The sequence below is a fragment of the Solenopsis invicta genome, chromosome 2, assembly GCF_016802725.1.
Source record: "Solenopsis invicta isolate M01_SB chromosome 2, UNIL_Sinv_3.0, whole genome shotgun sequence".
NCBI lineage: Eukaryota > Metazoa > Arthropoda > Insecta > Hymenoptera > Formicidae > Solenopsis > Solenopsis invicta.
The window spans coordinates 22,991,353-23,007,717 of record NC_052665.1 but is presented as its reverse complement, the minus strand read 5'-3'; the positions used below and the strand labels follow the sequence as shown (position 1 = coordinate 23,007,717).

Genomic DNA, 16,365 nt, shown 5'->3' with positions numbered 1-16,365 from the left:
TTTAAATTTTGTTAACGCTACATAAAATTAAAAACTTTTAGCTTTGAAATGCTTTTGGTTCCACTTCGCTACGATCTTTTATTTCCTAGATATAATTGAAAGAAGAAATACTAGTTGTACACGCCAAACCACTTATTGTTATTTTTGTGACATGATAGCCAAATTTTATTAATGATTTCGTGTTAATGGTTTCATATTCTTTTAAAAAATTTTTGTTTTAAAATCTTCCAAAGAAGTTATTAAAATTATTATTGTCAGTTTTCTTACACCCTGTATATATCCTCGCATAGTGGTCACCCTCTTTTATCTTGTAAACTGATAAAGATAAATCCAATAAATACATATAATATCAAATTAAATGGCTTCAATTAAACTTTATTGTGAGCACAATGGTTACTTAAAGAAATTATCTATCTTAAAGAACGGAAAGACATGCGTAACTTTTGCATGGTGAAGTGAATATTTCTATATGATAAAAGTTATAGCGTTTTTTCTAATGAGTATAATGATGTATGATATATCAAAATTATTTTACAAATTACACAAGTTATGTCGGTTTAAAGTTTTGCGGGCGACTAGTACCATTTCGCCCCTGCGGTATGGCTAATTTCCGATTTTCGCTTTGGCGATTGACGTGTAACATGTTGACATCTGATTATAATATTCAATATATGTAAAATATAAGTAAGAGAAATACAGAAAATCTACAGATTTACAAAAGCATTAAAATATTTAACAAAATTATGAAGTATTTTGCATTTTGTGTAATAAAAATAATAATTCATATCAATAATACACTCAAAGAAAAATTATGTTTACATTGATGAAATCGTTTCTTTAACTTGGTAATTTTCAGTTGAAGTAAACCTCTATAGAAAATAAAAATTTATTTGATTTCAAAAACCGACGTTATTAACCTTTTTAAAAATGAATAATTTGTTTAATTTTAAACAACAAATTATTTAATTCAAAGAAACTACTGACAGAAATGTAAGAATTTAGTCATTTTAAAAATATATTTCTTTTATTTAAAAAAAAATTTGCGTTACATAATCGAACTATTTTTTTAATTTCAATAAAATAAACAATTAAAAATTTTTTCAAATTAAAGAAGCTTTTCTTTAACTGTACAGCAATGCACACATTTCTTTAAGTAAAACAAATATTTTTTTAATCAAAGAAATCTTTTTCTGGGTGTACATATCTATATGTTTCTTACAAAATAACAATTTATTTATTTAATAAATAAACAAATATGGAATTATAATTTGTAAGTAGCTATTCTGTTATACTCGTATATTTATAATGAAATAATGTTATAACTATATTTGTAATAAAATTGTTTATTCTTATAACATACAATTAAAATTCGTTTTTGAATTTTTATAATCTTAATATTTAATTTACAGACAATTATAATTAAAGTTAATTATAAAATTATTTTTACAAATTGATTTAATTTTCAAAATGTCCACCATTTACATTTACGCACATATTAAGTCTATTAATTATTGATATTTGTACGTTACGCAATTGTTCTAATAGAAGAATTGTTAATAGAAGCACATGCATCAATAATTCTTTGATACATGTTCTCTCGTGTAGTGAGAGCTAAGACATACACTTTATCTTTTATTCTGCTCCATAGAAAAAAGTCTAATGGCGATAGATTTGGAGATCTTGCAGGCCATTCAATCGGTCCACCTAGTCCTATCCATTTAAGCAGATACTTATAATTTATTATATTGTCACAATTTTTTGTTCTATGAGCTGGTACGCCATCCTGTTAATACCATGAACGCATACATATGTCTAAAGGAATATTTTCCAACAAAGTTCCTAAGGTATTTCTTAAGAAATCTACATAAATGTTTCCAGTTTGTGTAGTGCTTCAAAGAAGTGTGGATCAATTAAATGATTATCTATAATTCCACACCATACTCAGTAACAATAATTACGTGTATGCCACTTGTATTAGAAAACGTTGCTTTATCTGTTAATAATACTTCTTTGAAAAAATTTGGATCTTTCTTATTCTGCGTATAGCCCATGTACAAAATATCCTGCGCTTTCTAGATCTTGAAAATATAATTGTTGATATTCTTTTTCGCGATACAATTGCAAATGTTTCAATATTTTATGTACAACAAATTTTCATTTTCCTATTTAAAAGAGAAAACATAATAAGTTATTTAATTCTATTTTTTTAACTAATTTAAAAGTGATGTGAATCTTACTGTTCTGGCTAAGAGCTTTAATGAATTAAGATATATTTGTGCTTATTAGTACAAAAACTTGCACAAAGAATGGCAGATAATTTTTTGTATATTTTATTAAATAGTGTACATTACAATATAAAACTCTGCTAAATTTATGTATAACTTCTTCTTTATGTTTTCAAAATTTTCATATGTAATTTTACATAAAATTGTATTACAAATATTTGTAAATAGTTTTTTTCTTTACTGTTGGTTTGTGTAACAGATATTAATATTTTATTTATTATCAGCAGAACATTCCATTTTGCAGAATTAAAATTAATAAACTGTATAAATTTTGGCGTACTTTTGAATAGACCGTTACTTTTCTTCTTTTATGCGCGCCAGGCGATATTTGTGCGAAGATCACTTTAGCACTGGATTACAAAAGCAGGCATAAACAATCAACCTCTCTTGACTGTGGATTTTTACACTTAAAATATCAATATCTAACTCAATAATTCAAATCATCTAAATAAAAACTTGATTTTTTTTTTACTTTTGAGTGGCGTTTTTTGGATTTAAAATCATTGTATATCCGTTGGATAATTGAGACCGTCGAAATATTTCATGATCATTGCGAGATCCCAAAATGACGTCCGTTAGATATCCCTGGAATAAAATATGCTATGAATATAATCTAAAAATTAGATAATATGTCAGTACTAGCGATCTTCCTCTGTTGTTACGAAAAACGATATTTGATACATTAATATGTATTAAAACTATATTTCAATAAAAGTATTTCACAGGTACTATTTTTAATGAAACTTTAATAATATGATGTTATTAAAAATCAAAATATTCAATTACTAATTTTATCTTCCACGTTTTCATCATACTGAGAAAGGCATTTGTACGTTCTTGGCAACATCTCTCGATTATCACGTATGCGGCAGATGTAGTAGAAAACAAAAGAGCAATACATCTCAACGAGTTTGATAGTGTATTGTCGCTTGTTGGTTGGCATGTATTGTCCTCGCTACGGCAGTCCACTTGATCACGATCCAGCGGCACTCCAGTTTCGCTCGTGTACCAGATAAGTGGTCGATTAAAATTCATGTAATCCGCCGCCGCTATCTTCGACATCGGTTATCGTCGCACGCATATTCAGCTTCTCGTATTGCGTTGAACCGAATTTCAAAGTTGAATCATAATCCAATGTGTTAATGAAATTTTGCCAGAAAAATTTGCACATTGTATTAGTCTCAAATTGAAAGCATTTAAAATATAAATGTTTATGATATATTTTATGTCAAAATAAATGTTTATGATATATTTTATGTCAGAATAAAATATAAAAATATAAAAGTTTTTATTGCAATTTGAGAGCAAAAAACATTGCAATAATTACTTAAAATTTGCAATTTACATTAAAATATTGTATTAAATTAGTACTTGATATTAATTGTATTATCAAATACGCTAACACTGAGTTAATCGCACACTTGTGGTTGAAGTAAAGTAGAACAGGAAGATTTAAACAAGAAAAAACTTGTGCATTGATTACCACGCGAACGGATGAGATCCAGTTGTGCACAGACACAATCGGACACCACCAATCACGTAATCTAATCTAACCCAACCAACGGAAATACTCTAGGCATCGGCCGCTATGACCCTAATAGCACAAGTTAATACTGAGAACGTTCTGCGGGATATTTGAAAAGTAGATTGCGTAGATCCTCATAACATTCGAAATACGTACTGCGATATACTGCAGTACATACTAGGAAATTTCCTATGTCTCGCGTACCCTGAATCGTAGTAGATACTCAGAACATCCCGCAGTATGCGTATAGGATGGAAACAGTCAGAGAATGGTATATCACGCACATATACAGCTATATATATGATTGCGAGCTCACATATTTGTAGGCTAAGTTGGGTTAAATATTAATGTACACTTTATTTTATGTATAATATATATTTATTTCAATTTTGACGCAGCTTGAGCCAACAGAATTAATTATAATTATTATTATTATTAGCAATGTTACACCATTGAAAACATAATTATGTCGCTGAATAATTATTATCAATAAATGATGTTAGTAGCATTTACACCACAGTTTGCTTACAATTTATAAATTTATATATATACTTGTGGCTTGAAGGAGACTTAATTGATAAACTATTATATAATTGAGCGCTGTCAAAAAAATTTCTAACAACTTAGTAACACAGCTTAGATCCGTCTTAAAAAAAAGCGTACAATTTTACTTACGATTTACGTATAAATTCATATATACTTATATGGCTCGAAGGAGACTAACAATTGGATAAATTAAAATTGAGCGCTGTCAAAACAATTTCTAACATCTTAGTAACACAGTTTAGATCCGTCTTAAAAAAAAGCGTACAACTTTGTTTACGATTTACGTATAAATTCATATATACTTATATAGCTCGAAGGAGATCAACAATTGATAAACTATAAATAAAACAATTTAGTAACACAGCGTTATTGATAGCGTAAAAATTACATTTAATATTGTAATTAATGTACGCATCAAAACATACCTATGCTAATGATGATTACTGTGGCAGCATTTAGTCTCGTTTTTGTACTATTATTGCATTAAAATATTGCACATTTCATTACTATGCAGTGATAAAATTCATTCATTCTGTGTCTTCTTCTGCGTTATTTGCATTGTCATGTTGTCGTTGCCTGTCGAGACGTTCTTTAGCATGGGCTAACCAGATCTTGATTGGAGCTGAGATCTGGTCATCAGAAGCATCTGGATGTGTTTTTCGTAGCACAGCTATGAAATAAAATATATTTATAATAGAACATTTTATAATAGAATTTATAATATAAATATGAAAATTGCTTGTAATTAAGTAACTTACTTATAACAACTTTGCATAAATTTAAAGAAGAAAAGCTTTGTTTCTTTTTGGCTCCAAACCAACTATATTTTACAGCTAGTTCGTTTGACAAAATAAGTTTCATTATTCGAACAGAAGTGCTTCTCATTAAATCACTGCGAATATGTGTCAATTGCTTAATCTGTAATAAAGTCCAATATTTTTAATAATTATAATAATTAGTTAGATTTAAAACTGTTGTCCTTTCTATCTTAAAAAATACTTTTACATTAAATGCCAACTTCAATTTACCATTTCGTCCCGAAAACTTGTGTCATTTTGTAACTTCCGTTCTAAAATATCCAATTCGTGTTGTTCTTTCAACGGGAAATCTTTCAACGTATTAATGTTTTCTTTTTCTTTCTTGTCGAACAAATCAAGTGACAATTTTTCTGATATTTGCTTGACGCTCTTCTTGATATCTCGTATCGCTATTTCCAAGTGTATGATTTTCGAAATCATAAAGTGCCTGAAATTTTTTGTAAGAGAAATATTTCGAATCATATTTATGTAAAAGTTTTGAATCATATTTATGTTAAATACAAAAATTTTGAAATATTAATGTTTAGGTTAATGTCAAGCTTTAGCTTGATAAGCTGGACACGTGATACGAAATAATTCTAACTAGAAACTATTATTCTGCTGATAATTTTTTCATTACGAACTACATATCTGTACTGAGATATTTTATGCTAAAATTATTAAATGTTATGGTCCGATCTTTCTTGTACACATAACCTCAAATTATTGTAAAGCAGAATAATTTCATAAATATATGTAAAAATGATTGAAAATATATATACTTGATATGTCTTTATTTATATGATTTTAACTTTTTGTAATTATCAGTTCAAAATAAAAATGAGATAAAATGATTACCTAAAATATCGAAGATCCCTCGAATCCATGTGATACCGCGTGCCGGGCGAGCGAAAAGACAAAGGCGACTGAATTCCGCAGATGGCGTGATGATTGACATCCCGTCACCGTACACCGTATCACGCGTTACTCCTAGGAATATACGCGCGCGACTGAAAGGTATACGTAACATGTCGTACGTTGCGTCGATTCTCAGAATATGCGCGAAAGAAAACGGGATGATACTGAACGAAATATTATATATGATAATCTCAGTATGTTAGAGATGATCACAGTACGATCAGTATGAAAATGGGATGATACGCAGGATATCATATGCTATTAGGGGATAGTGTCTAATCAGGTCTGTGCGCAACTGGGTCACTTCCGCGCGAACTTTCTCTCTCTCTTCTAATTATTTATCCTTAACAATTTTATTTATGTTTTAAAATTTCTATGTATCCTTGAATATTTCTTATTTTTTATGAGTTACAGATTCTGTTATGTCATATTTTCCAAAATTTTAAATTTAAAACTTAATGCTTTAATTTTTCTTTATATTTTAATTTTAGTTTATAACTTACATATTTCATGTTTTAAAATAATGGGATAAATCTTATACTGAAAAAAATGTTTGTAGTATTAACAAATGATATTCTTTGATTTTAATTTCATTGATACAATGAATTTAGGAAATGTTTTAAGAAGATGCTAAACCTACAGCTGAACTTCTTCGACGTCGGTACGGCAGATTCGCGCGCGGGGCAAAAGGTAAGGGAAAGCGTTAATAACAAACTAACACTCTTTGCCCAACATAGAGTCCTATATAGAATCCCTAGAAGTAGTAAGCCTGGACTTCTGGTTCTTCCATGATTGAATGCACGTGACTGTGCACCTAACATGGCAGCACCAATAAGGATCCTTGTTTAAGCCTCTTTAGCCAATACAACAACAGCATACAACACATTCGAGTAATACAGTGGACACAATGATAAACATACACACACACATAAAACTCACGTACGTACGAAGTGTGGCACGAAAGTAATAAGACTGATTTTTTTTGCAACAATTTTATTATATTTTTATATATCAATGTTATCCCTCTCAAAATAGTTCCCTTGGGCAGCTATACATTGGCGGAGGCGTTGTTTCCAGTCTTCGTAGCACTGCTGGAAGGCTTTAACTGGAATCATCTTCAGCTCCTCGGTTACGCTCCTTTGGATGTTATCGATAATACCAAAATCACATTTTTTTAAGTGGTTTTTGATCTTGGGAAACAAAAAAAGTCACACGGACTGAGATTCAGCGAATAAGAGGCTGAAAACCACAGAAATCCATTTTTTCGTCAATAAAAGAAAAAAAAGAGATTTCTAAAAAAGAGAAAAAAGGGATTTTTGTGCTTCCTCAGCCCCCCTATTCGCTGGATCTCAGTCCGTGTAACTTTTTTTACTCCCCAAGATCAAAAACCACTTAAAAGGTAATCATCTTGGTACTATCAATAACTAAAGAAACGTAACCGAGGAGCTGAATGTAATTCCAGTTGAAAACTTCCAGCAGTGCTACGAAGATTGGAAACAACGCCTCCGCCGATGTATAGCTGCTTAAAGAAACTACTTTAAGAAGGATAACATTAATGTATAAAAATAAAATAAAATTATCACAAAAAAATCAGTCTCATTACTTTTCTGCCACACCTCGTACACTGACATATTCGTCACCGACATTTTAGGGGCAGATATCCAAACTCTCTACTTCTAGGAACACTAGTCCTATATAAAGAGAGAAGCGACATTGATGTCCGAAGCTCTGATTGGTAATCTGATTGCTACTTTGGATTGGATATTCTTTTCTAAGCAAGCAACCATATTGTGACCACAGCTGTTTGCAGAATGACACTTAAGGGTTCTGAGTACTTGCCGCGGCCATATTAAAATCGTGACGTTAGAAGCGAAAAATTGCGTAAAATAACACGTAATTTTGTGCAACGTGCCATTTGTAAATAAAGCCAATTTAGATAAAACAGACTAATCAGATGGCTTTAAAACACTTGTAAAAATGGGCCAAGACTTTCCTTTTTTCCGTCTAAAAATTAGTAAATAGTCGTAAAGAGCATGTAATGTGAAACTATTAAAACAGCAAAACACACGATTAAACTAAAGTTTTTGACGTGCCATTTTTAAATAAAGACAATTTGGATAAAACAAACTAATCAGATGGCTTTAAAACATACCTAAATATCGGTCAAGACTATCCTTTTTTAACCTAGTAGTCATAAAAAGCACGTAAAGTGACGCCTATTCAGACAGAAAGACACACGAATAGCTATTAAAAGGAGTGAAAAATATGCTTTTATGTATAAAATTCAGAGAAACTTTACTCGCGGTCCATTTTTACAAATTTTGTAAGTACACCCAAGGACTTTGATTCTGTCCATGGGGAAATTTTCCAAACTGAGAAGTCACCACTTTCTACATACTCGCATGATTAATGAAACGACTAAAGCTTATTGGTCGTTACGTTAATCATGAACTGTAAGTATGTAGAAAGATAGCGACTTCTCAGTTTGGAAAATTTCCCCATGGACAGAATCAAAGTCCTTGGGTGTACGTAACAAGTCATATTTTCACAATAAAACACATAATAACAAAATGACATGCACGACAACATCTCATCATCAATCTGTCACGTTTCATATCTATTAGTTTTAATTTTGTCCGCGACGGAATGTTGCTACCGTCAACGTGGAGTTCTCGGCTAAGGAGTCAGGAACCTTGATAGTTAAGTTAGGTTATCCAAAATTGAAACTGAATGAGAAGACAAACGTGGTTATAATACGTCATTTATGATAATGTAACAGTTTCATGTGATGGAATGTTTATATTAAATGGTGTTTGATGACATTAGAGCAGTCGCAATTTGGCGATGCTGGAGGTGTTGGGAGGATTCAATAAGATAATGGAGGTTGTGGTGGGGGTTTGATGTTGCTTCTCTCTTTATACAGAACTTTAGTCCAACGCATACATTAATCTTTATTTTTTCGATTATAGTACCATTTGCGAAAAGATCTATCAACTACTGCTCCACACAATCGCTACTCCGGTTGCCATCATTTACGTGCGCTAAGCGAAATTTATATACTTACAGCTGTTGAGGAACTAAACCTTTTGTTAGGCTTTTGATTGGAATGGCACACAGTCAGTGCTGTTTGTTAGAATTTTCTGCACGGTGAGACGATTTTATACATACTACAAAACGTTAGTAAATAACAAAAGTTAACTTTGATTGACAGATTCACGAACCGAAAGTAAATGAATTTTTAACTTTTTTTTATTTTCTCATAAAATCTCTTGTATCACCCTTTTTGGTGTGTACTTTTATTCTACAATAAATAATTATTTCATTTTATAAGTAGAAACATTTTTGGAAATTCCAAGCAACGCAAACAAATCTATAATATATTAACTATTGTGTTTTTTTTTAAATTGACTTTACCTGTTTCAAATTTGACGTTTCTGTTTTGCAAAACTGAAATTTATTTACGCAATACATAAATTAGTATTAGGACGAGTGTTACTATTAGTATTAAATTAAGTTTAGTATTTACTAAAACAATAAAAAAATAAATATTGTGAAAAGTTATATATTTTCAGTTTTATTTCTCTATTTTAAATCTTAACTCCAATATGGTCGCCTCAATAAAGTTTTTCCATGTCTATGTTCACACCTCACACTCAAACATGAGAGTATAGTGCGAACACAGACGTAAAATAACCTTATTGAGGCGGCCACAGTTAAAATCGCAATAATAAAATATTTCGTATAAATTTACTAAAGAAAACAAAAGTAGTTTTAAAAACCTTTATCATAATGGTTTCATATTTTCATAATATTTCACAGTAGAGATATACATAATAATCACAGTAGAGAAATAAAAAACGAAATTAATAATTATTATGAAGCCCAAAATATTCATAAACAATATATTAAGGTGATATAACAAGGTCAAGTCGAGCATGGTGAAGATGTAATTAAAATATTAATTTAAATGACATTTATCTAACCACAAAAATTGCATAAACATGTTTAAAACTTACTTATCCCTTTATAATGTTACAAAAAATTAGGGAACTGTTTATTGTACAGATATAAAATACAATTTTGATTTGCATATGTCAATTCCATATAATAAAATGACGTTACAATAAAAATATAGAATGTTAGGAAAGTACCCTTTAATTAGGGAACTACCGATACTCTAACATTATATTTTTTATTGCAATTTCTTGTAGTCGATTTCGAGAACTTTTTAAAACACTTTAAATAAGTTTATTTTTGTTAAGTACTTTCCGAGTTGTGATGCTTGAAAGTTACAGTACACTGTAGCTTTCAAGCCTTACGACTCGGAAAGTATTCAACAAAAATAAACTTTCTTGTAGGGTTTTGAAAAGCTCTTGAAATCAACTATTTGATTCTGGAATTAAAAATAAGGTGTTCCATTTAAAAAAGTTAATGTGATTTCGATCTGACCTTGGCGACGCCATCTAAGGTCAAACTGATAAAATCAGTAAATAGATCTTTTGAAACCCTACAACATTTGTCTGGATTATTTTCTTTCAAAATCACTTCTTTCGAAGTTATTCGGGGTGCCCTCTTAAAATGGGACGTCCTATATGTGTATATTATAATCAGATATCAACACATTACATGTCAATCGCCAAAACGAGAATCGAAAGTTAGCCATACCGCAGGGGCAAAATTGAAATTGTATTAATCGCCCGCAAAATTTTAAACCGACATAACTTCTATAATTTGTAAAATAATTTTGATAAATTATACATTATTGTATTCATTAGAAAAAACGCTATAACTTTTATCATATAAAAATATTCACTTTATCCTGCAAAAGTTATGCATGTCTCTTTGTTCTTTAACATAGATAATTTTTGCATGTAAGCACTGTGCTCACAATAAAGTTTAGTTCAAACCATTTAATTTGATTTTATATTTATTGGGTCTATCTCTGCTAGTTTATGAAATAAAGGAGGGTGGTCACTTATATTGGGATTGTGTGTGTATATATATATATATATATATATATATATATATATATATATGTATAGCTTAAACAAATTTATAAATTTAAAAATGTAATTTTTACTTTTCAACACTTTTGTATTAAAATTCATTAAATTCACAAAACTGAAACTATAGAAGAGACCGGGGCTATTTGTTAGACCTTTTTTTCTTTTGTGTTGCCTGAGTTTCATATTCATTAAAAAAAAAAACATAGGACGGTTTAAAAAGTTGAACCTTCCCCTTCACAATGCCGGTATAGATAGAACATGGAAGTGTACTTGCTTTGAAATATATATAAAAATGTTGACCAAAAATTACAAATAGCCCCAAGCCCGGAGTAATTCGTAATTAATCCGGGAATATCCCGAAATTTGTGTTTTAAGTTAAAAGACTATAAAAAAAACTGTTGTTAAGACTTTCTTTTATTTAAAAAAGGATATAGGTATAAAAAAAACATACACGTTCGCATGTCTTTTTGTGCCATCGGTGTGACAGATTTTCTAACCTCACAAGTGTCAATTTTTATCGTTTTATAACTTTTTACCTGATTAAGAGCGACAATTTTATATTCATTTTTATGTTCTATGTACTAAAATGCACAATATTGTCAAGTTTGAACTAAATCAATGAAGAACTTTAGTTTACCTTAATGCTTAATTCTGCGTAGCGTAGACGTTCGTAATGCAGTCAACGTAATGTTAGGGTTACCCATAGGCGCTGCAATCAGTATTAACAAATCACCCCGGTGCTCAATATTACGAATAGCCCCAATATCAAACGTGCGCATTATTGCGTATGATCGACAAAAATAAACATCACACAGCAAAAAGTAAACACGAAATGTTTCAAATACATTCAACTGAACATGATACATTCAAAGTTTTCAAAAAAACCTTATTACCTTACTTCAATTTTAAAGAAATGCTGACTATCAAAAATTACTTCGACTGTCGCAAAACACATTTTTTACTACTACGACTTTAATATGACGCCGTTGCCAATAAAACTTTATTAACAACATCGTTACATTAGGACGTGATTACAATGTTTTAAATAAATTTTTAATATGTACTCATAAAAAGAAATTTCCAATTATCAAGAGGCGCGGTCGCGTCTCGTGCAAATTTAAAAAAAATAAAAAACGCAAAGCGAGAAAGACCGAGCCACTTTTACGCAAGTCAGCGAGTTTATCAAGCATAACGAGATCAGATGTCAGTAACGGCTGAATCATCATGTTCTGAGTAATCTCAAACGATAGTTTCGGGTTGAATTAATAAATAAAAGTGTTTTTATTTTTTTCTCTCTGTGTCTTACGAGCGGAGATATTGCGACGCAAAGTCCAAATTACATGTTTTACATGTAAGATACGTCATTATTATTATTGTCGCCAAACGAATCTTGTCGAGTGGCGCTTGTTTATATAGCCGTTCTACCATGTGATGTAACATGGCCGTATTCATCTCATAAGCATCATGGCCGTCTACTACTATATATGTGTACATACCAGGTGTATGCATAAGTTTTTTCCAGTTTCACTAAGAGATGGCGCCAGCAAAAAGTACGCAGCGTATTAATTTGACACATACGTCATTTTGTTCGTCTGACATAGAACTACAAACACACACAAGTTGAGTCCGCCAAAAACTAGCGTCTTTATTTTATTGTTCAGTGATCATGTCGAGTTTTGTGCCTGAAAAACAACATTTGCGGCACGCATTGCTTTTTTTATTTAATCTTAAGAAAAAGGCTGTTGAAAGTCATTGTTTGCTGGTAGAAACATATGGTGAACACGTTCCATCGATTAGAACATGTGAGACATGGTTTCGACAATTTAAAAGTGATGATTTCAATGTGAAAGACAGTGAGCGCTCTGGTAGACCACAAAAATGCGAAGACGAGCAATTGCAGGAATTATTGGATGATGACCCAACTCAAACTCAACGGCAATTAGCAGAAGCATTACATGTATCACAAGAAACAATTAGCAGACATTTACGAGCAATGGGAAAGATCAATAAACTCGGTAAATGGGTCCCACACAATTTGAATGAACGTCAAATGGAAAATCGCAAAGTCACATGTGAAATGCTGCTTCAACGCCACGAAAGGAAATCATTTTTGTATCGAATTGTGACGGGTGACAAAAAATGGATTTATTTTGAAAACCCGAAGCAGAAAAAATCGTGGCTTTCACCTGGCGAAGCCGGTCCATCAACACCAAGGCCAAATCGCTTCGGCAAGAAAACCATGCTCTGTGTCTGATGGGACCAGAGCGGTATTGTGTATTATGAACTCTTGAAGCCCGTCGAAACCGTTAATACACAACGCTATCGCCAACAAATGATTAATTTAAACCACGCATTAATCGAAAGACGACCGGAATGGGCCAGAAGACATGGCAAAGTGATTTTGTTACACCACAATGCGCCGTCTCACACAGCAAAACCAGTGAAAGACACCTTAAAATCTCTTGGATGGGACATCCTTCCGCACCCGCCGTACTCCCCAAACCTGGCGAATCTGACTATCACCTCTTTGCATCAATGGGGCACGCGCTCGCAGAGCAGCACTTTAGCAATTTCGAGGAAGTTGGAAAATGGCTCGACAAATGGTTTGCCGCAAAAGACAAGCAGTTTTTCTGGCATGGTATTCATAAATTATCTGAAAGATGGGCGAAATGTGTAGAAGCCGTTGGCCAATATTTTGAATAAAAAAAAATTAATTTCCCTTGAAAATTACATGTTTTTTTTTACCAAAAAACCGGAAAAAACTTATGCATATACCTGGTACATGTAGTGGGTAAGTTAAGGTGACAGTTTTCCTAACCTGTTATTTTTGGATTCGCGAATCAGGCACGTCGTGTCATAAAAAGCGCTGTGCTTTAGGTACGGTCGTTAGTGCCGGGTCACAGTATAAGAAAGAACAGTAGGTCGACTCGATGTCGGCACCTTTAATATGATGACTACAAAATCGCCATGTTGCTGGTTGTGCGTGGATCCAATAGCGTTTGCGAGCGCAGTGGTTTAACTTAACCTGAGTCGGGTTAATGACGCCATATGCTTGAATGGTCCAATCAGAACTTAACCGCCATATTGCTGGTTGTGCGATTCGGTCATGCGCGAAGGACAACTTTCGCCGTGCTTTATGACGGAGTCGACTTACTGTTCTTTCTTATACAGTGGCCGGGTGATGATACGTCCTCGTAATCCCTCGACGAGGACAGCACACTTCAAAGACAGCACGCTTTTGAAAACAGCACGAGGTGTCAGTAGTGGAACTGGTGATAGTGACGGTTGATGAGTGGAAACGACGCGGTAACGATGACGACGACGACGCCGACGGCGACAACGCGTGGTAACGACGACGACGACGACGACGACGACGATGACGATGACGACGACGACGACGGCGACGGCGACGACGCGCGGTAACAACGACGATGGCGACGGCAACGATGCGCACTAACGACGACGACGGCGACGGCGATGGCGACGACGCGCGGTAACGACGACGACGGCGACGACGGTGACGACGGCGATGGCGACGACGCGCGGTAACGACGACGACGACGACAACGACGACGACGGCGACGACGCGCGGTAACGACGACGACGACGGCGACGGCGACGAACGCGTGGTAACGACGACGACGACGACGACGATGACGACGACGATGACGACGACGACGGCGACGACGACGACGGCGACGACGGCGACGACGGCGACGACGGCGACGACGGCGACGACGGCGACGACGGCGACGACGGCGACGACGGCGACGACGGCGACGACGGCGACGACGGCGACGACGGCGACGACGGCGACGACGGCGACGACGGCGACGACGGCGACGACGGCGACGACGGCGACGACGGCGACGACGGCGACGACGGCGACGACGGCGACGACGGCGACGACGGCGACGACGGCGACGACGGCGACGACGGCGACGACGGCGACGACGGCGACGACGGCGACGACGGCGACGACGACGGCGACGGCGACGGCGACGGCGACGGCGACGGCGACGACGACGGCGACGACGACGGCGACGGCGACGGCGACGGCGACGGCGACGGCGACGGCGACGGCGACGGCGACGGCGACGGCGACGACGACGGCGACGGCGACGACGGCGGCGACAACGGCAGCGGTGGCGACAGCGGCAGCGGTGGCGATCTAAGTGTTGACGAAGTAATCCCCGAGATCTCGAAAAGGCGTCTAGTATTCTATTCTAATTACGAGTAACGAAAATTTAATTTTAAAACCTAGCAAACACATAGCGTATGTGTTTAATTTAATATAACATAATTATCTTGATCTATGTTATATACGTTATATACATACATTACATCTTAGAATTATATTTGATGCTTGTTAGAAATGGTTAATTTTATCATAATACTTTACAATTTCTATTGTTTTCTTTATTATTAATATTCTTTTGATGTCTCGTATAAAAACAGAAGATAAAAATTAAAAGTTATAAAAATAGGATATTTACTGTTGTTATTCAAAGGTAGAACAAAAGATTGTAAATTAAATTGTAGGATCGATTCTCTTAAAATTTGGTGATCCTATAGATGTGCTACTTAATGATAATGTTGAATTTTTATTAATAAGAATTATTAACGGTTTTTGTTATAAATAATAACGTAAGCATGTATATATATTTTTTCAAAAAAAGGTAAAAAAAGATGCTAATTTATGTGTGTGCACGCACCTTATCTTTAATTTTTATTAAAAACCCAAGTGGTACTATTTTTGTATTTTAACAGAAAAATTGATAGCAGGTAGTGTTGGTTAAAACAAAAAAAAAAGTCTAATTATTACATGGGTTCTAAGACTGATATCTTCAAAGATACAAGTTATTTTGTTATTTAAGCTTTTTGTCATTTTCTTATTAGTCGTGTCATCTTTAGAATATAATGAACAAAGGAGTATTCTAATATTTAGAATATTATTAACATTAAATAATATTGCGCAGCCATCACTGTTAGTAAACAACAATTCTCCGCGTGTTTAGCAACCACGATCGCGCGGTTTGATTTGACGGCGGGCGGGACTAAATGCGCTATTTTTATTAATGTATAACTTGTTAACTAATGTAAAAATCGCAAAGTGGTATAGGACTTTTCGACTTGGTTTGGTCCATTCTACCTATATGCGAGAGTTGTTGTATTATTTATCAGACACCCAAAATTTCTACGTAGTAATAAGTTTAGAGCAAAACAAAAAACTGTCATCTATTGCTTATCATAACAGCTCATGTTTTAATTAGCTATTAGAGTGTGTG

At 33.8% G+C, this 16,365-nt stretch overlaps 1 protein-coding gene across 1 annotated transcript; it reads right to left on the bottom strand.

The window, feature by feature from the left end:
- Positions 1-4,198: 4,198 nt before the first annotated feature.
- LOC105194722 lies at positions 4,199-6,385 on the bottom strand. Its single transcript, XM_011159786.3, has 4 exons — positions 6,012-6,385; positions 5,385-5,601; positions 5,115-5,274; positions 4,199-5,026 (listed from the first exon to the last, which is right to left on the bottom strand). The coding sequence occupies exons 1-4, from the start codon at positions 6,038-6,040 to the stop codon at positions 4,884-4,886; spliced, it is 549 nt and encodes a 182-aa protein (XP_011158088.3). The 5' UTR covers positions 6,041-6,385; the 3' UTR covers positions 4,199-4,883.
- Positions 6,386-16,365: the final 9,980 nt, after the last annotated feature.